Source organism: Anomalospiza imberbis, chromosome 15 (assembly GCF_031753505.1).
Source record: "Anomalospiza imberbis isolate Cuckoo-Finch-1a 21T00152 chromosome 15, ASM3175350v1, whole genome shotgun sequence".
NCBI classification, from domain to species: Eukaryota; Metazoa; Chordata; class Aves; order Passeriformes; family Viduidae; genus Anomalospiza; species Anomalospiza imberbis.
The window spans coordinates 12,540,155-12,564,246 of NC_089695.1; the positions used below are offsets into that span (position 1 = coordinate 12,540,155).

General features: G+C 43.4%; 1 protein-coding gene across 3 annotated transcripts; it reads left to right on the forward strand.

Moving 5' to 3' along the window:
* Positions 1–29: 29 nt before the first annotated feature.
* On the forward strand, positions 30–20,542 carry G3BP1 (G3BP stress granule assembly factor 1). Of its 3 annotated transcripts, none has more exons than XM_068205952.1 (12): positions 30–79; positions 13,016–13,129; positions 14,309–14,390; positions 14,760–14,933; positions 15,748–15,838; positions 16,346–16,439; positions 16,803–17,007; positions 17,434–17,535; positions 17,919–18,030; positions 18,361–18,486; positions 18,595–18,704; positions 19,455–20,542. In XM_068205952.1, the coding sequence occupies exons 1-12, from the start codon at positions 63–65 to the stop codon at positions 19,659–19,661; spliced, it is 1,434 nt and encodes a 477-aa protein (XP_068062053.1). In that variant the 5' UTR covers positions 30–62; the 3' UTR covers positions 19,662–20,542. The 3 variants fall into 3 exon arrangements, with proteins under 3 accessions (XP_068062053.1, XP_068062052.1, XP_068062054.1); XM_068205951.1 differs by having other exon boundaries at positions 35–79; positions 18,574–18,704; XM_068205953.1 differs by lacking the exon at positions 30–79 and adding an exon at positions 1,987–2,144 and having other exon boundaries at positions 18,574–18,704.
* Positions 20,543–24,092: the final 3,550 nt, after the last annotated feature.

The following is a 24,092-nucleotide window of genomic DNA, read 5'->3' on the forward strand; positions in this document are numbered from 1 at the left end:
TCCCTGTGGAGCTCCAAAAGGGGTGCTCTGCTCGCTTCCAGGCCAGGGATCAGCACGGACAAATGGCTGCGGGAGGGAGGTGGGGAGAGCCGTGAGGATGGGGCCGGGCTGCTAAAGAAAAAGAAAGCTCAGTCTTTTGAGGGTTTGAGACTCATTGGCTTGGGAGAGCTCGGGTAGACTGGATATTGACGGCGGGAGGTTTGAGAAGAAGGATTAGATGTGTCTGCTTTGATTTGTTGGTTTTTTTTTTTCTTCTTTTTTTTTTCTTCTTTTTTTTTTTTTCCCCTTCCCTGGCTGTATGGCCCTTTGAAGGAAAAATGAGCCCCTTTCTCAAAAAAACTTGAGTCAAGGTGGAGGACCGGGGAGCAGCTCAGGAGCTTTCACAAGGAAGCTGGAGAGGGGACAGCGCATCACATCAGGGCTGAGAAGAGCTGGCAGAGCTGTGGTGCGTGTGACACTTCCCGACCACGTGCTGGGTTTCAGCATCTTCCCGTTGGGAAGCCCAGCCTGTAGCAGGGAATGTAACCAGTGTATTTCTTGTTCTCTGCCCCTCCAGCTGGGGGCCAGGGCATCTCTTTTGAGGTGCACAGGATGCTGCTGCTGTACCGATGGTTTTACAAAAAAGGAATTCCCTGTCCCACTATTGCTCTGCAGAGAGATGTCCAAGATCCCCCTGGCAGGGTTTATTCGGGGCGGGCTGTTGTGCTGGGTCACTGGGCTCACGTTAAACTTTGTAAAAGTCTGCAGTGCTGATTTATGAACTGGCAGATTGCAGCGTGGCTTAGTATAAAAATAGCCAGGAGGTATTGGGGGAAGATATTAATGCCGAGCATGGCCCCACGCCAATGCCCCGTCTGTATCCCTTGCTGCAAGGCATGGCAGGGAGGGGTTTAGGCAGCGCTCAGGGATGTGGCGGTGGGCAGGAAGTCATTTTTATAGGGTGAAATCTATCTCTGAGTGCTTCATGTCATAGATACGTGTGGGATGGGATGCGACACAAACAAATGGAGAGCTGTGGCTGCCTGGAAGCTGCTTAGCTCTGGCGCACTGCCTGCTCCCATTCCCTCCTGCTCGCCGGGGTGCCTGGACCAGCAGCCGCTGGTGAGCAAAAGGATCTGGGAACTTCCAGGCCTTCCCCCTCCTTTGCAGGTGTGTTAGAAAACGCTCCTTGCATGCACTGTCTTTCCTCTGCGGCAGAGGATGCCGAGTGTGCTTTGCTCAGAAGCTGTGAGGGAAAAGCAGCAGCTGGATGAGCCTCCCGTGATGGGCAGCGGTCAGTGGCCACCACTGACCTCCACCTTCGGCTTGGCGTGAGCGGCCGGGGCTGGGTGTGGTGGAGGCGCCTCGGGCTGAGCAGCTCCTTCTGCCCACCCGCACTGGGGGTTTCTCTCAGGTGCGTGGGACAGGTGAGCCCCCAGCAGCCTGTGGAGACACAGCCAAAGCGGGCGGCCGCTGCCTGTTCCCTGCTGGGAGTGCGCAGCCCTCGGCCGCGGGGCCGGGCCCTGGCTGCCCCTCAGCCCCCACAGGGCGCCCGCCGCCATGACGGCGCTCGCCTCCCTCCCGCAGGGGGCGCTGCGGAGCGCGGGACGCCGCCCCGCGTGGCGCCCGCCTGCCCCTTTAAGAGCCGCGGCGGGGACCTGTCCGTCAGCGCCCACCGCGCCCTCCCATTGGCCACCGCGCCCCGCGGGTCCCGCCCCATCTAGAACGGGGTTTACCAGCACCTTCTCAAGGGCGCTGCAGTGCGGCTCAACCACACTGCGGCGTCCGGCGCGCGCCGCCTTGCGCGCCTGCTGGCGCGGGGAGCGTCGTCCCATTGGCCAAAGCGCAAATCTATCAGCAGTCGCCCACCGCTCATTGGTTCGCCTGCCTGTCAATCACCCTCACGGCTCCGCGGAGCGCTGCGGCATGGTTGGCTGGCTGAGCTGCCCCTCAGCTCTCCGCCCGCCTCCTCACGGCTGTGAGCCAACCGGCATCCGAGCGAGGGCGAGCGCCGCTCTCTGACTGGCTGGGCCGCGCCCGCCGGGGTAGGCTGCGCGCCGGATATATGTAGCCGGCGGCAGAGCACGCCGCTGCGTGAGGCGCTTCTCGTCCGCCGGGCTCTGTGGTGAAGCGGCGCCTCCGCTCCCGTCCCGCTCTGCCCGCAGGTGAGGGGGTGGGGGCGCGGGGAGACACCGGCGCGGCCGCGCCTTCGCGGGGGGACCGCGGGCCGCACGCAGCGCCCCGGCTCCGGGGCGCCCCCGGCTCTCAGTAGGCCGCGGGCCGTGCGGGACGGCGCTGCTGGCGCCCCCTCCCCCTCCATCCCGCCCGGTGCCCGCGGTGCTTTGTGGCGGGCGCCGGCGCCCTCCCGCCCGACTCGCGGCCGCGCGGCCCCCGTGGGGTCCGCGGCCTTCGCCCGAGCTCCCGGTGCCGCCGCGGCCTCGGAGCTGCCGGCGGGAGCGGTGCGGGGCAGGGGGAGCGGCTGCTCGCGGGCCCGCATTGTGCGAGGCGAGGTGTGCGGCTCGAGCTTTGTTCTCGGGTTTCCACACTCGGAGGCTTTTTCCCTCTCTGCTTTTGGGTTTTGTGTTGGGCAGGTGGGGCCGGGGAGGAGCCCACCCAAAGCCCGGGGTGTTCCCGGGTAGCAGGGAGTTGTGGATGCGGATTGAGGGGCAGTGCTGGCTGCTCGCACGGTCCGGACCTGGGTATCAGCTCCAGCTGCCTCCCTTGCTATAACTTTATAGGCGAAGGAAGTTACAATTCGAGCAGGAGAGCATGGATCTTAACCTGGTTTACCGCATGACCTTGGCTGGATCCGAGATTAAGCTAAGATTTAAATGCGAAGTAGTGCTTGTAATGAGACTTTCCAGCATCCTGCAAGGCCCCAGATGTACGTGCTGGAGAAACCCCAGAGAAAAGGTTTCGATGCATCTTCCAGTAGCTCCTAGTGTTGATCTGGATGTTTTACCGCGTTCCGAATTCCCAGCGGGCTTTCCTGGTGCCCTTCTGTGTTGAGGCTTGCATGAATATAATAAGTAGTCTTTACCAAAAAAAGGATTTTTTTGTTCCACCATCGGGGGAAAGCAGCATTTGCAGCAAGCCGCCATGTTTCCAGTGTGTGCTATTTTTGGCAAGCCCCTGCTCTCGCAGCCAGGAGTGACAGATTTAGGAAATCTGGACGCTGCTATCAAGCTTTGGAAGCTGATGCTTCCAGATGCCATAAATCAAACGTAGGGAGGGGTGTGTTGGATTTTTTTTTTTTTTAGCTAACAAAGCTTGTTATATTGATGTCATAAAGGGAAGTGCAGAAGTTTACAGACAAAAACTGCATTTCAGACCTTTCCTGATATTTTTCCCTTCAACCAGATTTTCACTTTTCTTATTCCCTGTCTAAAGAATGAGCCAAACCAGTATCACATAGCGTTGTGATGCTTCCATGGTGCTGATGCTAGCATCTTCTCATCCTGTGAACTGAGCACACCTTTCCTGGGATGTTTCAGTCACCATATATAATGATGTAAAGTTGTGACTCTAGCTTTTTTTTTTTAGTGGATGGTATATGTAGCTAATTTGAAGGTTGGCTGGAAGTATTCATGTGCTTAAAGTCTCACATGCTTTATGATGGAGATCTCACGACCTTTTTCACGTGTTGCAGGGACTGGTTTGCCTGAAAGGCACTACTGAAACCTGCTAGGAAGTGTATTTGTACAAAGTCTGTTAGGGGAAAAAAAAATCAAAGCTGGAACATTTGCAAAGGTATATAATAATTTTATAAATCAAAGTGTTTTTAAAAACCTTAGCTTGTATACATCAGGAGGTAAAGAGTGTCCCCAGTTCCTGACTGGTGTACATTTGCCCTTTTTTTTGCTAGGTTGTGTTAAGTGTGAACTCCTTAAGTTGAAGGCAGGGAAGCATAATTAAAATTAAAGTTGGAAACCTGGTGGACAAGACTTAGTCTACGTGTGCCAAGCCCATCAGGATCTTCTGTTGGGAATCTTTGCATTTGCAGTCTGAGAAACAACAAAAGCACACCAGAGGATTTGTTTGTGCTGTGATAGCAGGACCACTGCTCTGCTGCTCACTTTGGTGCTGGCACAACAGCATCAGTAGACTTGAACACAACTGATGGAGTTTGAGCATCTGAATTTTAAACAGAATCTTTATGTAGTCGATGAAGCAGGAAATTCTTTGTTTCAGAGCTTTATTTTTCACCTTGCAAATTGTAAGGCAAACATACAGAGCAACACTTTTTACTGAAAGGGAAATAAAGCAAAGGTGATGTTGCTTTAAGTACATCTTGGTATTTCTGTTCAAAACAGTAGGACCTGATGAGAGAGCACTCATAAGGTCAGCATAAATGGCCTGTTAGAAAACACTATTCTAGTTTTTAATATTAACACCTGGGCCTTTTTGTCTGACTGAGGTGATGACTGAAGACTCAGAGAGGAAATCCAAGCAGAGCAGGACTTCAGCAGGGTGGTGCTAGTTGCTGTGCTGGCTGTAGTCTGCTCTGCTTGGAACAAACTAAAAGTGATAGTTTGCTCTCGAAGACTGGGTGATTTTTTTTTTACAGGTGCCTATATAAAATCTGCAGAGTTGAAGTAATTATTTGATTTCCTGGGGTACACCTGCTAGTAGACTTGATTGATAACCTTATGCTACCTCATTGAGTACTTAAAAAGAAAAACTGAAGTCTGATCCTCAGGTACTGCAAAAGAATCCTTAAACTTTGCAGGCAGTGAGTGTTGTGCTGGCTTGAGGTCCCAGTTTTGCTATATTAAGTCTGGAGCTCTTCCAGGAAGACATGGCTGGTGCAGTGCAGCTTTCAGAGCAGGAGCCCGGCTGCTGTCAGTCACGTAGGAGTGATCTGTGCTGAACCTGATTCCTTGCCGAGGCAAACGTGCAGCACTGCACTGGAGAGTGCTGGTGCCCATCTTCCATTTCTATCTGCTCTGCCCTGTGCTGTTTCCTGGCTGCTGCTGGGCTGTGTTTTCTTTTTAATGTAACAGTGCAGGAATGGGTCAGTCCTGAGTGCCAGGATACAGCTGATACATCAAGTTTAAGCATCTTCTGTGACCTAAGCGGGTAGAGGTGAAAGAGTTGATTCTCTTTGCAGTTCTCTGTTGCTTGGCATGCAGAAAATATTTAGAATCTTAATCTTGGTGATTCTAATCTGAGTGGCATTAAGCTTGACTTTCACTGTAGTGTTGGTGTAGCTCAGGGTTCTGATCTGCCTCTTCTGACTGCTGATGAGTAACTTTTGCTTTTTTACTTTAAGAAGCTGCACTGGAGCCAAATGGAAAATTTGCAGACCTAAGAGAAGATGACTGGACCTGCTGCCAACTTCATCGAGATGTTGGAGCAGCTCTTGGATGTCAAAACAAAACCTGTTCTAATGGCAAAATCACAGAGTCTAAGTAAATGCTTTATCTTGAAGCAGTCTGGAGAACAGTATAGGCAGAAAGCCGACTTATTTCTTATGAAAGAAAAAGTAAACAAACCATTCAGCACTATCCTACTGCTGCTCAGGATGAAATTTACATGTTTAAAATGTAATTTTGCAGAAAAACAGTGCTTCTAACTGAGGGGTAAATGAGGTTGAAATAAGTTCAGTTAGAAAGGCAAGTCCTTCCCCCACGTTTGTGAGCCCATTTAGGATAATCTGATTTTAGGATTATTGAAAATGTAGGAATATTTCTGGGAATTCTCAAGGCTTTGAGTTTTCAGAGAACTCTGATTTTGAAGAGGAGTTCCTTTTTGACTTCTGTCAAATCACAAGGGCCACGTGTTTTTCTGTAGTGCTAAATGTAACAGAGCTCTTGTTTTTGTGAGGATATGAAGTGTTGCTTGTTAGGCTCAGGACAAATCACCTTAGTTTAATGTTACAGGTAACTGCTGAATAGAAGTGATGATTGAGTGGTATCAAGTAGAAACTTGGAAGCCAGGTGAAACAGCTTTAAAAAGGAAGGAAAAAAACCCCAAACCCACACCACATTAAGCTCAGCATTCAGGGAAGGCAGAGTGTTTTGTGGGATTAATAGAAAACCCAAGCACCTTGTTGAGAATTTCTTACTATATCACTTAGTTTTAATAGCCAGTTTTCAAGCTTCTTCTGGGTTTGATTTTTTTTCCTTCTCTTGTAAGCAGGACCTAATTTGCTATTTGTCTTTGGAGCTTCATGCTCTTAGCCACAGGAATAGTGTTTGGTATCATTTTCCTTACCCAGATGAATGTTTGTCCCTTACTGTAGGGATATGCTGATCTCAAGTACCTTGACTTACCCTTCAGGTGACCTTTGTGTTTTTAATCTGCTTTTGACCTTAATGCCCTGGAAATATCATTTCTCCAAAATGATGTCTTTTAGATTCTGACTGAAAGCTTTAGAAATCTTCAGTTTGTCTCTTTCTTGCTGGGTAGAGCTGAAAATCACAAGAAGCGCTGAATTTTGTCTAAAAAATAGCAGACTCCATCATATCCATCAACTTCTGGATCACACTTAGGTTTGTTAGCAAAAACACAGGCAGACTTTTACGACTTCTACACTGACAGCTCTTCAGCAATTGCTGGTTTGTTTATTTGTATTCTCCCAGTGTTTGAAGGGCTGTGCATTGCTGCTGAGTAAGGCTTCCCATCTGCCTCTGGCAAGCAGAGGGGTTTTTGGTACCAGCATGGGCAGTGCTGAATGTAATTCTGAATTATTTTTTAATCTTGTGATGAAAACTTCTTTTTATCATGCTTAAATTTTGTTTGATTGGATGATTTGATTAGAAAATAGTTAAGCTTCTAACTTACTTTTTCTTATCCATGTGTTGGTGTGATATATGGCTTTTCTAGAGAGTCCCATGTCAGTGTGTATCCAACTTCAAAAGGGGCTCAGGTATTGTGCTGCCTTTCTGCTGCATCTGGATAATTAAGCACAGAGAAAGCTGATTGCCTGGTGATTGCTGTGTGATTATTTTTTAGGATTTAGTTCCCTGTAACACCTCAAGTATCTTATGAATGTAGGCACTGCCTGTCTTTGTAGGTTTGTGTGGGTCATTCAGAGGAGATGAGTCACAAGTGAAAGGAGAAGTAGCTGTGCTAAGTTTGACAGTCTAGATCCACATTTTATTAGGTGTTTGGATGATTATTAAAGGCTCCTCTGTCTGCATTATATGCTTGACACTTCATTCACACTGCTCTGAAGTGCCTGCTTCTGGAAGTTCCTGGTGAATACATTCATCTTGCAGACTATATCACAGTTTCCTGGAGATGCTGGTAACTTCACAGCTTGTCCCAGTTTGATCCTCAAATATTTATTTATTGCATAACTTATCTCATCATTGAGCTTCCATTGAATGTGACTACCAAGCATCTTGCCTTCTGTGGAATAGTGCTGATAACTTGTTCCAGGCTGAATACTTTGCCTCTGAATCTGTCAAAAGGCAGAAAAGATGAACTGGTTACAGGTAGGCAGCTGTAAGGGTTTGTGTCTGAAATATAGGCTGTGCTGCTGGGACACTGTCCCAGTGACATTGTCTGCCTCTGCATGCAGTGGGAGGCAAGTAATGAGACCTATTTTTTAAAGCAGATTAGTGTTTTGGGACTTCATTTGGCTGCTTATTTGAGGTGCATTTTCAGCTCTCTATAATTTAGGCTCAGGTCAACAACTGGATTGTTTTGGGTTTCTTTGTTCCCCTTGGATAGTTAAGGCTCTATTAAAATTAGGGTATCTCAGTGTATCTGCACTCTTTGTGTTTTAAATAAACATTTACTTGACATCACTCTTCCTAACCTGAGAGCAAGCTGGTGTGGTGATATAAATCCCCAGCTGAAATGGGCTCTGGAATTTGCCATGGGATGCAAGTTTAGCTTGTGTTTCATTGTTCACTTTAATATTTTGTATCATGGTTCACACAGGTACCAGCCTCATAGTTTTTTACTTTTATTGCTTAGTCAGCAGCAGAGCAGATGCTATCATGTAAAATGTATGGAGAGTTGGAATTAACTGTCTTAGATGTTTTGTAGTTAATCTTTGTTTGTATTGTGCCTCTTAGAGGCCTACTGGCATTTTCTTCCGTTACTTTCATTTTTTTTGACCATAACAGCAGCAGTAACTGCTTCTAGAGCGGGTTATTCCATGTAGATAAATGGTTTGTGGCTTTGAGCATGCTTACCTGTTGCTAAGCAACTTGGAGAAATCCCAAATGATGCTTAATTATGCAATCCTATTAACTATTGACCAGACCTTTAATTTCCAGCAAAATTGCTGTTTGCCACATTTGTACTGTGTTGTGCTTGGATACAGACATCTCTTTTCTCTGTAAGCTTTTCCTGCTGTTTCTTTAATTTCCAGAAAGCCTTTTTAAGTTGAGGAATTCACGGATACCAAAATGGGGGAGTGGAGTTGTGTGAAAAGTTTGACATTCTGAATGGCTGTTTTGGCACCCTGTAAGCTGCAACAGTTTGTAGAGATGGAAGGAGTGGTGTTCAGATGGTCACCTTATAGCACCTGAGTAGCCAAAGGAGAAGGGGTCAACTGCTGTGCAATATTCCAGTCAGGACTAGAATGCATTGTAGGAACTTCGGGTTTCTTGAGAAGGCTCCTTGTATTAAAATGCAAGTAAATTTAATTTGTCTTCTTGTTAGTTCTAACTTTTTTCCTTGACAGAAGTTTAAAATTGCTACACTCTTTGGGAAGTGAAATTTGGGTTTTGGTTCTTTGGCTTGTTACATCAGGCCAAGGGGCTTTTGCCGGAGTCTTGGGACTGGTTGTCCTGAGGGCCCAGACACCTGTGATGAGCATACGACACACTTCTGTTGTGTAGGGAGTCAGTAGAAGCAACACTCAGGCTAAACTTGTCCGATTCAAAAATTAAAAAAAAAAAAACAAACCCAAATCCACAAAAACCCCAAACAAATTGAGTTGGGGCAGCAGTCATTAGTTTGCTTTCACCATGTTGCAGTTTGGTAAGAAAACAATATCCCATGCTAGATGTGAGTGCTGAGTCCATTTTTCTGAACACTAATATACTGATAGGTTTTGTAGACCTAGATCTGAATTTGCTAATGAGGAATTTACATAAATGGCTCTAATTTACATAACAGTATTTCAGAAATTCAGTGCCTGACATTGATTTTCTGCCAAGTGGGAGCATTGTAACAGATGGTGGAATTTTCCATCAGCCAGGTGATAACCACTGTAAAGGAGGTATTTGTCTTCCTCTAAATCCTTGGCTTAAGGAAGGGGCTCAGTTATGCTGCAGAATTGTTATGGTGTATTTGTTAAAATTTCACTTATCCAATTTGTTTTATGTAAGGGATAATATGAATGCATGATTATGAATGAATCTTAAATAATCAGATTTTCAGCTTTTCCTGTCAATTTTCACCCTTTCATCATTATGTCAATTGACAGGAAAATGTGTGGATAAGCTTTTATCAGGAGTAGTGTAGTGACAGTTCAAACATTTGGTGCTATTATGTGCTGTGCAATGAAAATGTAGTATAAAGTATTAGCAGTTTTTCTTGGATCAGGGAATAGTGGAGTAGTAAATTGCTCATGAGTGGTAGGGAGCAAATGCTCTCTGAGGAGATGCTTGGCTTCCACCATTCAGGTTGTGCTGGCTGGAGAACAAGAGCAGATGGCAACTGGCAACATCGCAGCAGGTGCAGCAGCAGTAAAAACAGATTGCTGTCCTCTGATTAGGTCATGTAAAGGTCTTTCCATTTTCTTTTCAGATCTGCTTGAGAACAACTGGGCACTCAGCAATTCCTCTTTTCATGTTAGGAGTTGGTTGTGATAGATTTTTCACCCTTAGCAGGAGGGAAGTTCTTTTATGTGTATTTTTAAGCATGTGAGTATGACAGATCTAATCAAGCCACTTCCAGTATTTCTTGACACCAGCATGGAAGATGATGTGTCTGTGGGTTAATGTAGGTGAGGGCTTTCACTGAAGATCAGATATGTGAAAGAGCTTTTGGTGAATCAGCTGTTGGAGTTTGAGTGCTACATGAAGACTTTGCTATAATGTGAGAATGTCGAGCTTTGTACATTGGTGTTCTAGGAAGCACTTGAAAATAATTCTCAGAAGAGCCCAATTCATCATTTATCAGAACTGCCTATTTACCTCTGTAGGAATAAACTTGAATTCCAGGGAAGCTATATCTTCACAAAAAAATTAAGTGTACCTCCTGTCATTCTCCAAATGGTGATTTTGGTGCATGGTAGGTCTGGCTTCCTGGCTGTAAACTGTCAGCACAGAAGCAAATTTTTTAACTGTTGTGGAGCAAGGAAATCTTGTGTTGTCAGTTAAGCTAACTGGAGCTAAAAGTGTAGGTCATATCTGTCTGCCATTTCTGCTCCCTCTGCTTTAGTGTTGGCCTGCTCCTTCTAGAGCTTCACAGGTACTCAAGAGGAAACAAAATGGGATGAGGAAGTCAGCAATGGTAGCCACCACTTAGCTGTACTTTGCCTTTGCTGTGTTCTCTTATTGTCTGATAATATTTTATGGGGATCTCGTTTAACATGCAGTAGAAGGCAAGAGTTCATTTCTTGGAGGTTTTTGTCACCTCAGGCTGTGCTGGGTGTTGGACATCTGTATCTGTAATACATTACACTTGGAGTTCAAAGGCTTCTGCAAAACCACAGATAGTAGAACCTTCCTGAAATGAAAGTGGTTTGCAGAATCTGAGCATTTCCTGCAGGCCAGACCCAGCCATGGACTATTTCTTCCTTTCTGCATGGTTAGCTCTTGAAAATATCTTCTAACAGCTGAAAGCTTCTGAATGTGTTGAAAAGCCTCTTTGAATTCTAGGTCATGTTTAGTCTTATTTTTTTCTGCACATTATCATGTGGGTAACATTTCTTTATGTGGTGGCGATAGGCACATATCCTGCTGAAAGAGAGGGAGTTCATGGACACATCCTGTGGAGCCCACCAGATCTTTCTGTGTTTAAACCTAGAGAAAAGTGTGTTTTAAAATAGAGTGGGAAGACTTCTCATTTATTCTAGACTTAAAAAGATGGTAATGTGTGATTGTATTAAAATGAGAACAAAACACATCAATGTATACAAAATTACAGCTCTGCTGTTATGTCTTCTGGCTTGAGTCTTAGCTGCATTCCTCCAGCAAAGTTGATTGCAGTGCTTTCTGGCCACTGCTGGGAATTTAGGTGTGATCACATCCTCGGATCTATTACCTGGATGTTCTGACAGTGTTGCTAAACATTGCCTTGTCCTTTGATTACCATGTGTTGGGTATTTGACCATTGATTGAGATGTATGAAATTTGCCAGGTTCATTAGGACTTAACTTCACCCAAAGTACAAGCTTCCATGGCATCTTTTTAAGTACATTCATCTCTTTGAGGCTTAAAGCTTCTGTCTTTAATTCCTGGTCCATCCAATAGTCTTTTTGTGACTTTCTTTGCAGCCCTGTGTATGTTGTGTGTTTGAAATTAACACCAACCTGGTCACCTCTGTCTTCTGAAGCTCTGCTGTGTTGTCAGATTTTGGTGTTTAAAGGATAAGTTCTCTGAAATTCACTAAATAACAGTGAGTATCAAATGCTTAAGATCTGTGGATGAACTGGGACAGGGCTTAGTACAAGCAAGTGGGAAAGCCAGTCTTTTTCTTTCCCTTTTTCTATGTTTGAAGGATAAGTTGTGGGCAACTCAATTTTCCCAGGATATGGGATGTTCTTGGGTATAGTGACAAGAGAAAGCTTGTCCTAAGACGTGCCTGGCTTGGCACGAGCTTTTGCAGGCTCCTTCTGGATTATTCTATGCTAAAAGACTACTTAATTTGGCTTCCTTTTTTCCCTCCATTCTGTGTTCTGGCTGTGATCCAGTCTGGGTTTTCCCCCAGTCATTGATGCCACCATTTCTTGTCACTTTTTATGGTTATCAGTATTAAATAAAAGCAGGTAAGTAATCAATAATTCCTCAATTGCCTTTTATAGGGCTCAGGGGAATAGTGTCAGTTTTGACTTTTATAGCACACCTGGAGAATGCATATGGAATTTGAAAACCATGTGTTTGGGAAAAGGGCTGTGTAGTGAAGGAGATAGCAAAAAGTTCTGCTGCTGAAAGAACTAAGCCCCCATTCTCTATTGATTGGAACAACTGAGTGTGAAGCAGAAAATCTGCTGTTGGTTCTGTATTTGGTACTAAGAACATGCTCTGCTATTGGTGTTTTATCCCTGTGAGTTTAAAACTATTTTGAATGAGTTTGGACAGTGTTAGAGTATTGAATGACAAGGAAATGTGGGAATCTGCTTTGGTTTGGGCTGAAGATATGTGTATTGTGTAACCTACCTGCAAGTACTTTATTTTTGTAACTTGCATCTCTGTAGAAGGTTCCCAGATGGATTTGTCCCAGATGGGCATGAGTGGTGCTGGCATGCCCACCCAGATGGGCATGGTGGTGCTGTTCACTTGACTGGTGGTCTGAATTTAAGTGAGAAATGACTTGCTGAGATTGGTGGAAGCAGGGGAAGAGCAGTATGTTAGTTTGTAGCATAATAATTTTAATCTAATATTCCTACAGAGTGCTTGACACTCACAGCAAGTAGTGCTGTGCTGCTGATAAAAATAGGTTGGACTTATTCTGACCTTCTAAAAATGCCCTTAATACAGTAGCACAGGCTTTGCCTGAGAACATCTGACTTTTAATTCTGATTGTGAAGTCAAGTGAGGTAAGTAGAATTTGGATCGACTGTAAATGTCTTAGCCACTTAGCAAATCCTCTTGAAGAACCTTACTTGCTTGCCACCTGCTTTTTACTGAGGATGTGTGGGATGCTTAACTGGCATATCCCCTATAACTACTGGGAGGTTATGAGGTGACCTCCCTTGGCCTTGCAGCCTTTCCCACCTCTGGTTTGGTACCCAGGAATCCTCTCCCTGGCACCAAAACTCTGACAACACATTGCTTAAACTGCTTACAGGGGTAAAATGCTCCTGGTGCGTGCTTTCCGCTGTGATTAGGTGGCTTATGCAATCAGGATGAGAACAGCCATTTGAAATGCTCATGGTTTATGGAGCTTTTGTTTTTTTCCATAGTTTTCAGTTGACCAAAGAAATGGTGATGGAGAAGCCAAGTCCCCTGCTGGTCGGGCGGGAATTCGTGAGGCAGTACTATACCCTGCTGAACCAAGCACCTGACTATTTGCACAGGTAAAGCTCTGCTTTGCTTTGATCTGGTTTTCTGTGTGAATTTCTTAACTTGTGTGCTAAAATTGGTGAATGATCTTATTACTGTGTCTTAGCTTGCTGAATTTGGTCACTTAAACTGATTTCCTCAAGATTCTCTGAGTGTCATTTACTTTTGGTTTTGATCAGCTGGTTTAAAAGATGGGTGATAAAGATTACAAGAATTCTTTAAATATCTGAGTTCTGGTTCTAACTGCAATGCTGCTTGCCACTTCTGCTTGTAATCAATATAAACTGAAGCTGGAGAAATACCACTTAGTCAAGCATTTCTGTAGTTTTTGGCTTGATAGAATGCCCCCTGCCTAGGAGGAAACATTTAATAAGTTGTGTGCTTGTCTAGTGGTCTCTCTTGGGAGTCACACCAGCTCTTTCTTAAAGGAAATTCAGGAAATTGTGGGTATACAGTTGATTATAATCCATTATCTAAACAAGTGAGTCCTTTTTGGTGTGACAGGTATCCTTCCTGAAACTAGTCTTGTTTATGAAGATACACTTAATTTTGTTGTGTTCTGAGTAGCCAGATAAAGTTTCTGAAACCTTCCCCCTTCCAGTCTCAGGAACACTTACTCAGAGTGTTTCTCCACTTAGGTGGACAGCTGATCTCATCCCCTTGGGTCAGAGGACAGTTGACTCTGTGCCATGGAATCCATTCCAGTCTTTTATCTGCTGGCAGAGTGCAGTGCCATGGTGCTTGGGGCATTTCAGCTGGTAACCCCTCAGCTCCAGAAAGGAGGATTTACCTGTAATATTTTTTTTTTACTGTAGAAGAGTAGAACAGACCTGTTGCTCCTTGCTCAAGCTTGAAGTGAGAACTTGAGGGGGAGTCTTCAGGACTGTAAATGTTCAGGTTGTTGCTTTGGGGACCTCATGCAGAAAGAGGATAATGAGATTGGATCATGAGCTCTCATGAGACTTTGGTTTTGCTTCTTGGTGCTTGGGTCTCTAACACACCTGAATGCTACAGTTTACATGAGAACTTTGCTTTCCCCCTAGATTGACAACAGGATTGAGATTTTGTGGCTTTATTCTAGAGACTCAGACAGGAAACTTATTTGAAAGTGTTTTATTCATACTGTACTTTAATGTAGAGGCTCAATGTTCTTACACAGCAAAGCTTAGCATTAAAATATTTCTTTCCAACAGGTTTTATGGAAAGAACTCTTCCTATGTCCACGGTGGCTTGGATTCCAATGGAAAACCAGCTGATGCAGTCTATGGGCAATCTGTAAGAACTTTTAAAAAGAAAGCTGTTCTTTCCTCCTGTTTTGTCACCTTTATGGCTGAGAAGAGAAATTTATCCAGTTGTGATTCACTCCCACACTGTTCAGGAGCTTTCTGTAAAAGAAAAAAATGGGGAGGGAAAAAATCCTCTTGACTGTGGACAGCAATATTTAGGCAAAATGTGCTTCCTTTATAAAAAGCTTATAATGTAAAATTGCTTGCACAGCAAACTTAACCAGCATCCTGCCAAGCTTTCTCTCCAGAGTTAGGGAATGTATCTTAAACCAGTTTTATGATTTTGCTTCCTCTGAAAGCTGCTAACTTGGCAGAAATGGCTTCTGCAGTGTAACCCACGTGTACCCTTCTTTCCTAGGATATCCACAAGAAGGTGCTGTCACTAAACTTCAAGGATTGCCACACAAAGATCCGTCACGTGGACGCCCACGCCACCCTCAACGATGGTGTGGTGGTGCAGGTGATGGGGGAGCTCTCCAACAACATGCAGCCCGTGCGCAGGTTCATGCAGACCTTCGTGCTCGCACCTGAGGTGGGTGTGCTGGGCTGCCAGGGGTTCTCACACCATTGCTGAGCTCTCTCTGCCTCAGGGTTGCAATCTGAAGGGTTAGACTGGGAAGGTAACTTGGCACAAAATTCAGCAGTTACGTTCTGAAAATTCCTTTGGGAATTACACTACTTCTCTATGACTGTACGTTGACCTTGGATATTGAAATCAGTTATAAATATCCTGACTTTGGACTCCTAGGTTAGTGCAACACTTTCTTTTTCTTAAGCATATTAAAATTATGTTCTCTTTGATTTACTATCCCAGCAACTGGTCTTTTTACTGAAAAATAAGTAGTAGAAAGAGGGGAATGCTTCCTGTCACTTTGAAAATATGGCTTCCAGATTTTTTGTCCATAATGTGCTGACTTGGCATTTGAAGTGGCATTTTTAAATAGACTTTTTTGAACAAAGCAGTTCACAGAATTGAAAATGATAGTGAAGGACGAGTGTTGCAAGATCACTTTGTTTTACAATATGACTTGGAGATAAAAATTGATACTTTAGACACCAGGGAGTTGTCACTCACACTTCTTCGGTGTTGTGAGCTATTGGAATTAAAAGCACTTCAACAATTTTTTTCCTTTGTTCCATCCACACTTGACTTGTTTGAAGTGATGTCGTTTTTTCTTTCTCGTTTTCCTGCCCCAAATATCATTATTTTCTTAAAAGAGGAAAATTTGAATTAATCTTGTGGGAAGGACCATTTGCTCAAACATTTCTTGTTTTCACATTATTTGAATTCTTACATTACTGGATTGTTGTTATTGATTCAGTTCTTCCCTTTGATTTGCTCTTAGGGCTCTGTTGCAAACAAGTTCTATGTCCACAATGATATCTTCCGCTACCAGGATGAGGTTTTTGGGGACTCTGATACTGAGCCTCCAGAGGGTAAGCAGCAGAAATTTTTGGATGGTTCTGGATCTATATCAACATTCTGTTCCCAGATCAAAGAAAATCTTCTTGCTGGAGAAGACAGATCAGTATTAGATTTCATGTGCTTGTAGGTTTTTTCCTTGCCTGTAGCTCTTTACAGTCCAGCAAGGAGTTGTGACATGGAGATGATTATTTTTCTGGCATAATCAGTTTCTGTTACAAGAATTGTAGGACTTACTTTGGCAGCTGCAGTCAGATTTATAGGTTATAAATCTTGTTCTCTGAAGTATTTGGAACATGTTTTTATACCTTGGTCAAAACTGAATAACTGAACATAACTGGTCACAACTGAAGTGATAGTGGAAATACAAAAAAAAAGTCTGTTTCGTGTCACATCTCAAAAGTGCTTCCAGTGTGTTTTTTGGCAGAAACTTCACCTGTAATTTGTGATAGGTGCCTTACGTTTGAGCTTATTACTAAAGATGTCTTTTGTTTTTTTTTTTCTTTTCTAACCTTGTTTAGAATCAGAGGAGGAAGGGGAGGAACCTGAGGAAAGACAGCAGACACCTGAGGCTGTTCCTGATGATAGTGGTGCTTATTATGAGCAGGCTGTCAGGTAATAATATATTTATAGATGAAGTTAGGTGTTGTGTGAGACAGGCTGCTTGTAGAACAGGTCACATGAATTTATTGCTATTAATAGTTTTCTTCTGATAGTCAAAAAATTTGTTTATTGATCAGCTGAAATGAAAATGGTGTTAGTCTGAACATGGAGACTCTGGATTTTTTTTTTCCTGCTTTATTGTGTACCAGTGCAAAATTTGCGTTCTTTTGCAATGTGGCCTTACTTGGCCTTGTTCTTCCTCTCAGATGTCATGTGCCTGACTTCTGTATTGCATAAGTAGCACTGCTTATCACCAGTAATAGAATAAATATAATACCACCTCTTTTTCCTGCTTTTTGTGCTGCTGTATAATAGCAATGACATTGAGGAACACCTGGAAGAGACAGCTGCAGAGGCAGAGCCTGAGCCAGAGGCAGAACCTGAACAGGAACCTGAGCCAGAGGTGCAGGAAGAAAAGCCTGAGCCAGTATTAGAGGAATCTGCTCCCGAAGAGACTGTGGAGAAGAGTCCTTCTCCAGCTCCTGCTGATCCAGCTCCTGCAGTGCAAGAGGACTCCAGGGTAATGACAGTGGAGCTCTCTTTATACTCTGGTGCAGTTTCATCAGTATGGCACTCCTGTCTATTTACAGAGCTTTATTTTTACCTTCTCAGTGTTAAGGAAGGTAAAGTGGACAGATTGGGACTCGGGAATCCAATACTTTGGTTAATCTTGATGTGATACTTGGTGTTAGGCCACTGCTGTGTCCTTTTTCAACTCTGGAATTCAGGAATAGAGTAGAAGTGCGACTCCATTGTCATTACACTGAGTATGTTGAACGAAAATAATTTGTAGGAAATTGTGGGGAAACTGCTATTGGCTGGCTCCTGATTTTCAAGTATAAGTTAAAATTTTTTCTGGTCATCCTTGTCTGTTAGCTGTCCTAAAAGTAATATATTTCAGAAGGAGATGCAGTTATGTTCTTATAATTTCTTTTCTTTTTTTAAGACATTTTCCTGGGCATCAGTAACCAGCAAGAACCTTCCTCCCAGTGGGGCTGTGCCAGTATCAGGAATACCACCTCATGTTGTGAAAGTACCAGTCTCGCAGGTAGGAATCCAGCACCTGCAGAAGTTTAAGTGCTAAACTGGCTGACGGGGAAAATGAGAGTGAAATCTGCTTGCTTCTGATTTGACTTCCCAGGCCCCAAAGACTTTAGCATTCTGTGATTCCTCATAGTCTTTATGAAGATGTTATTCCTTGTTTTTTTGGGTTGATAATTGTTTCTTGTGGAAGAAAACAGGGAGTGTTCATGTGAATGCTGCTTGCTTTTAGCATAAAAGCAACATGAGCTAACATGCATTTTAGTCACAGGTGGGAAAAACAATTACCTTTTCCTGTATTTTTTTAATTACCAACTTGAAAGTGAGATGTTAAAAGCTGAGCCTGCTGGTCTGACTCTGAACTGTTCACTCCTCTTTGAATTGATGCAGCCCCGTCCTGAGGCAAAGCCTGAATCTCAGACCCCCCCTCAGAGACCTCAGAGGGATCAGCGAGTGAGGGAGCAGCGAACGAGCATCCCACCACAGCGGGGTCCTAGGCCAAGTAAGAGAAGCTGCAAAGAAGCTGGTTTCTGTTGCTTAAAGGTTTTGGGGAAGCAATGTGATAATTCAAGTTTTTAAAATATCATTATTTTTGTCTGTAAGCAAACTGTTTTTACTCAAGTAAAAATTCAAGCCAGGCCTCAGCCACGTGATTAAAAAGCAAATCATTACACACTTGCTAGTGTAGAATGCTGTCCTTTTTTTTTATATATGAATGGATAGATAGTGTGAATTGATTCTTTCTAATGGTGATAATTCTGACCATGGCTTGTTTTTCTATTTGTTGTGGGGACTGACTTTTCTAAAATCAGTTTCTGCTTTTCTGTTTAAGTTCGCGAGGGTGAACAAGGCGATGTGGAAACCAGGCGGATTGTGAGATACCCAGACAGTCATCAGCTGTTTGTTGGGAACCTTCCCCATGATGTGGATAAATCTGAACTTAAAGACTTTTTCCAAAGTAAGTTGGTTGCTTTGCTGTCCTCTGAGGGGTTGGGGGTTGCAGCCATGGGTGTGGTCAACAGAGCATTCTAATGTATGACCCAAGAACTTGGCTTTTCTCTTGCAGGCTATGGCAATGTTGTTGAACTCCGCATTAACAGTGGTGGAAAGCTCCCTAATTTTGGGTTTGTGGTGTTTGATGATCCTGAGCCTGTTCAGAAGATCCTTAGCAACAGGGTAAATAAATTTCTAGTCAGTGGTTTTTGGTCTGTTGGCAACAGCAGTATTTTTCACCTTAACAGGAAGAGATTGTACTTGGTCCCTTTAGATTTTTTTGAGCATATTAAAGTAGATGTGATGTTTTTCTGTCCTATTACCAAGACGTGTGCAGTCTTTGTCATTGGAGTAGCTTGTAGGAGCTCATTACAGAACCTTTTCTGGTGGGAGTTTGCTGAACACAGGAAGTGTATAAATAGCTTTCATGAAGTCAAGGTAGAGTGAGTCTGATTCTGTGGACAAGTAGCATCTTGTTTGTCAGAGGCTGAAAGGAAGAAGCTGTATTGGTGTGCACGCTGAAAAGAATTTTGCTAACAAAGGCAGGAGGTACCTGCTCAGCCTGTCAGCAGTGATTGCTAATGCAGAATGTGTGTCCATGCCTGCCTGCTGTGGTAGGCAGGGACTCTGGATGCACCCTCATAGCCATGCAGGGAGCTTGCTTACAGCTCTGCTCTTTTCTAAAGCACATCAGAATGGTCAGTGTTAAACCTGAGATGGCTTTTCAAGGGTCACTCCTTCACATCTTTTTTTGCAGTAAAGCCCCAAGACTGGATGCATGGCTTGGCTATTGCCATTGTATAATAAGTAATCCTAAGACCTTTCAATCTTTCATGGAGAGGAGGATATGAGACAAAGTTGCAGCAATCTGCTAGACCTCGAAGAGCTCCAGGTGACCCCTTAATGACAGTACCTTCTGTGCTTCTGTTGCAGCCCATCATGTTCAGGGGAGAGGTGCGCCTGAACGTGGAGGAGAAGAAAACACGAGCTGCCAGGGAGGGTGACCGCAGAGATAACAGACCCCGTGGACCTGGAGGCACTCGTGGGGGGCTGGGAGGTGGGATTCGAGGGCCTCCACGTGGAGGAATGTCCCAGAAGCCAGGATTTGGAGCTGGAAGGGGGATCGGGCAACGCCAGTGAATTCATCGTGGATGTTGACATGGTGGCGCAAACCCTTTTTCCTGCAGATTTGTGAATTTCAGCCTTGGGTGTCTTGGAATGTGGCCCTAGCCTGTTATAGACTGCTACGTTTGATACTATTTTGGCCCCTTTTTGTTTGTGTTATGGTTCTGTGATTTTTTTTTTTTTCTAGTCCTTGTCCCAGATTCCAGCTTTGTGGAACAACGTTTTAGGAAAAGTGGATTTTAAAAAAAGAACAGAACTGAATTTTCCTCTTCACCTCAAACTTACGGACTGATTTGTGGTTTTTTTTTTTTTGGTACCAGTGGTTTTTCCTAAAGGAATGTCTTTCTTTTTTCTTTTTTTTTTTTCTCCTCTCTTTCTAATGAATTTGGGTGCAGTCAGCGGAATAATATTTCACGTGCATGCGTTCAAGAGCCTGTAGGAAAACATAGTTCTTGGCAAGTATTCCAAGGGCAGAAAAGCAAAACTCTTGGTGTTTCTTTGAGGGTCATACGAACATCCTCCGGTCTGGAGACATTGCCACTTGAAAAAATTGACTTTCATCTTTCTCTCTGTGGCGCTGTAAAAGTGGAATATTGGGTATCCGTAGAATCTCTTTTCCTTTTGATACATGATCACAGCAAGGAATTCGAACTACTGTTTTACCACTTTGAAATTTTGGATTGTGGGATAGGTTTTAAATGTTTAGAACTTGACTCTTCAAACACTTTTCCTGAACTTGTGAAATTTTTTATTGAAATAGGGAGTTTTTTTCATGTTTAGTTTGTATTTGTATAAAAAAAAGCAAAATTGTTGTGCCTTCTATTTATCTCTCATTCCAGTTTTGGCAAATTGTTTAAAAAAAAGAAAATAAAAAAGGTCTAGATTTGCTTTATCAAGTCAAGAGTATGTTGGAGTTTGTCCAAGGGGAAGAAGAGGCTCTTCAGTCACTAGGTTTACAAGGTAGAGGTGGTTGTAGCTACAGCTTTTAATACCTTCTGTGCATCACTTTGCATTTAAATTATTGAAAACAAATACTTCTTGGATGCAGAAGTTAATAACTTCAAGCTGGGCAGATCCTGTTGTAACTATTGCAAAAGTACAAGCAAAGCAAAAATACCTCTGTCACATCCTTTACAGTTCCAACTGCTGTAAGTTTTTGCAGTACTTCATTCCTTGCTTCAGACCTGAAGTGGATAAGAAGGAATTTTTGTCAGAAGTATGGAAGGTGCTTGTCAGTCCTGGTGTTAAGATGTTGAACGCTCTCCACTGCCTCTGAAAGAAGATGAAACTGAAAATAAGATAAAAAACTGGGTAATTTCAATCCAAGAGATCTTGTAAGATGGTGCTGCACAAAGCAGTATTTCTGTAATGCCTGGTGTTAAACATCTGGATAAAAATGGTGGATTTGTGCCTCCACTGGACCTCCAGGTCTCTTGGTAGGACAATTAGCGTAGGGAGTTTGCTAATCTGTGTCAGGTGTCACTGTTTCCATGTTTCTTGGTTTATGACTGTAATGACTGCATATGCAGTGTATCATCTCTTGACCTGTACTTGCTGTAAGCTCTGGAGCAGAGCTGCTCTCGGTATTACTTGTCCCCAACAGTCATGTTTTGCCTTTTCCTTGCCCGACTTACTGGTTGAAGCTGGTTGTACTAAATGTTGCTGGAGTGTTGTTTTCTGTTTTATTTTTCTCTTTGCATTTGTTACACTGTTTGTCCCTTCCCTGCTTACAACTGTGTCTCAGATTGGCCTCTTACCATCTGTACCTGGAGATTTGATACCTTAGTGAACTGGGGGAGAATGTGAGCTGTGGTGTGCTCTCGCAGCCAGCATTTGGAGAAAATCTGCTGCTTCCTCTTGTGGTGGTAACTGGTATTTTTTTAAAAAACAAAAGCTGTCTGCATTTTTCCTATCAGGAATACCTGCGAGGTGAAAGTATGCAACGGAGATCTTTTACTGAACCCTGTCCTTGTTGTTTGTGATATGTTTTTTATCCCTTTGTTGGGTTTATTCTGTTCTTGACGTTGAATCCGAAGACTGCAGTAACAGGTTGCACTTCAGACTTATCAAAGTGCTTTTAATAGAAGCTTCTATACCTCTTAACCAAATCTGCAAAAGCATCTGTAAGCTTGAACCCCCATTTCTGTAGTGGGAGCTGGACAGTTCTGGCTCATTGCTGTCTGATTTGAAAGAAGAGTGTCAGTAAAGAATTTTAAAGGGTGAAGTGTGTTTGTACTCATGGATCATACTTGATAACTTGACCCAGAAAATCATGTTCTTGTCCCAAGATGACAGGCAAATAAAATATTTACATAAAATTCTGTGAGAATGTCTTGTAAAGAAATACTTTCAAAAAGAAAGTTATGTTGTAGAGTGACTCTTAGTATTTGCATTTTGGTGGCTCTGTGACTTGCTAATAACAAAGTCCTCTAAAGATACCTGCTGTGAGATGTTGCACTTTGGTTTTGATGTTTAGGTTTCTGCCTTGCTGTACTGTTAAAACCTCAGTATCTCTTGTCTAAGGCCTCCAGTGCTTTGCATACATTCTTGAAGATGACTGTGAAGAAACCATGATGTGATTTGCCTCATCTGGCTGCAGATGAGCTCCAAGAGCTCATGGGCTACATGAGCTCCAAGGAGGCTAATAAGCAAGGTAGTCCAGCTCTTTCTAGGAACCAAATGCTACAGTCTGAAATGAATCAGACTGTACGTGTCTCCTTTCTGGTGCCTCCAGTCAAGACAAGGAGGTGGTGGTACTGAATTGCTCTTGGTCTCCCAGTGCTCTGCAGGGAGTTGGGAAATGAAGAAAAGCTGTCTAGAGCTGTAAGACTTCTGCACCCATCAGAGCTGCATGGACAGATCTGGAATAACTTTCATGGTCATGATACCTTGATCTGCCCTTCTGGGAGTGCAGAGAGTGTTTCATGTGTGACTGCTGTGATCTGGCCTCTTCTGCCTGATCTTAATAGTATAAGACAAGCAGAAATGAGGGCATTTCACATGCAGGGGTATTTTGTGGCACCCAAACCAGGACTGGGAACCGTGATCTGCCTCTGCTGCATTTTCGTCCTTCAAGAGCATTGCACAATTAAAAATTTAAGTTACCCCTTGAGCACAGAGAAACATCTGAAGTACTGGGGTGCACCAGCAGACTTGTGTGGGGCTGTTTTGTAAAGCTGAACTGAGATCTTTGTGTGTTTGGGAATGCAGATGTTGGTTCTGCATTCAAAGATTCAGACTGGGATCACTTGCTCTGCAGGGCCCTTTTTTCTTTTTTCTTTAAATTTGCTCAGACTGAAGCTCTGGTGTTGCTGGGTATCCACTATCCATATACAGGTGAGTGGAAGTGGAGAGCTTGGCAGAGAGGATTTACTCCCAAGGTAGAAAACAGCCTGTGTGGTAACAGTGAGCTCTGACTTCAATCTGAGAAACTTCCCTCTGGTGCCACATGGCAGAGATGTCCTTCAGACCTGGCAGTTCACTGTCCAGAGTGAAAAGGATGGTTCTGGGGGCAGGTATGAAGATCTGGAGTTGATCTCTGCAGCTGCTTATTCTGTACCTCATGGAAGGGCATATTTTTGAACAAATTGCGTTTCTTAACTGTTTTTGCTCCATTACAAGGTTTTTGGGGATAGGAGCACACACACTATGTGAAGTTTTAAGCTGTGTGTGCGGTGGGAAGAAGGAATTGCCTCATTGATTTAATTTCCCAACAGTAAGTTGGGAAAGTTAGTTGTATGTTATATGGAAGAATGGGGAAAGGTGGTCCATTAATAACTTTTTTCGTTATGAAATATGGAACTGGGTAAAATTCTTTCAAACTCCATCATTACTTAAAGACAGTTTTTAGAGTAATGACATGTTCTCAGAATAAATTTGAAGAGCAGAATGCTGCCCTTTTATTTTCTATCACAAAATGCCATTTGCCAAGCCAAGAGGGACCTGCTGTTCCACTGGTGATATTTCAAACTTGACAAAGCACCTGACAGTGGAAGGAAAAACGCTTTATTGTGACCGTCTTTCTGATTTAGTGTGAGTCCTGCATTCTGAAATGTCGTTTTGGGTGTTTGCACCAAGGTTGCTCCATCTACCAAAGAATTTTAAAGCTATGTATAAATAATATCCTAGCTTGCAAAATAGTACAATAAATACATTTTTTTTTCGGTGTTTCCAGCTCCTGCGTGGAACAACCAGCAGTAAAAATCCATGGAGAGAAATTTCAGAAAAATCTTTAATTTTTTAAATTGGAATCAGCATGAATGTATGATTCAATAAATATATTTTATATACATTTAACAGCAGAAACTTTACATTCCATCTTCAAACTGCTGAAAAAGAACTTCTGTTTTAAATTTTTTTTTTTTTTTTTTTAAAAGCCAGAAAAATAATTTGCCACTGTGGCTGTGTGGTCATGCAAATTGTCTAAGTTACAGGTTTATGACTTCA

Coding starts and splice junctions, on each gene's coding strand:
- G3BP1 (XM_068205951.1), top strand. Junction 15,839..16,345: donor TGATACTGAGCCTCCAGAGG/GTAAGCAGCAGA, acceptor AACCTTGTTTAG/AATCAGAGGAGGAAGGGGAG. Junction 17,008..17,433: donor CAGTGCAAGAGGACTCCAGG/GTAATGACAGTG, acceptor TCTTTTTTTAAG/ACATTTTCCTGGGCATCAGT.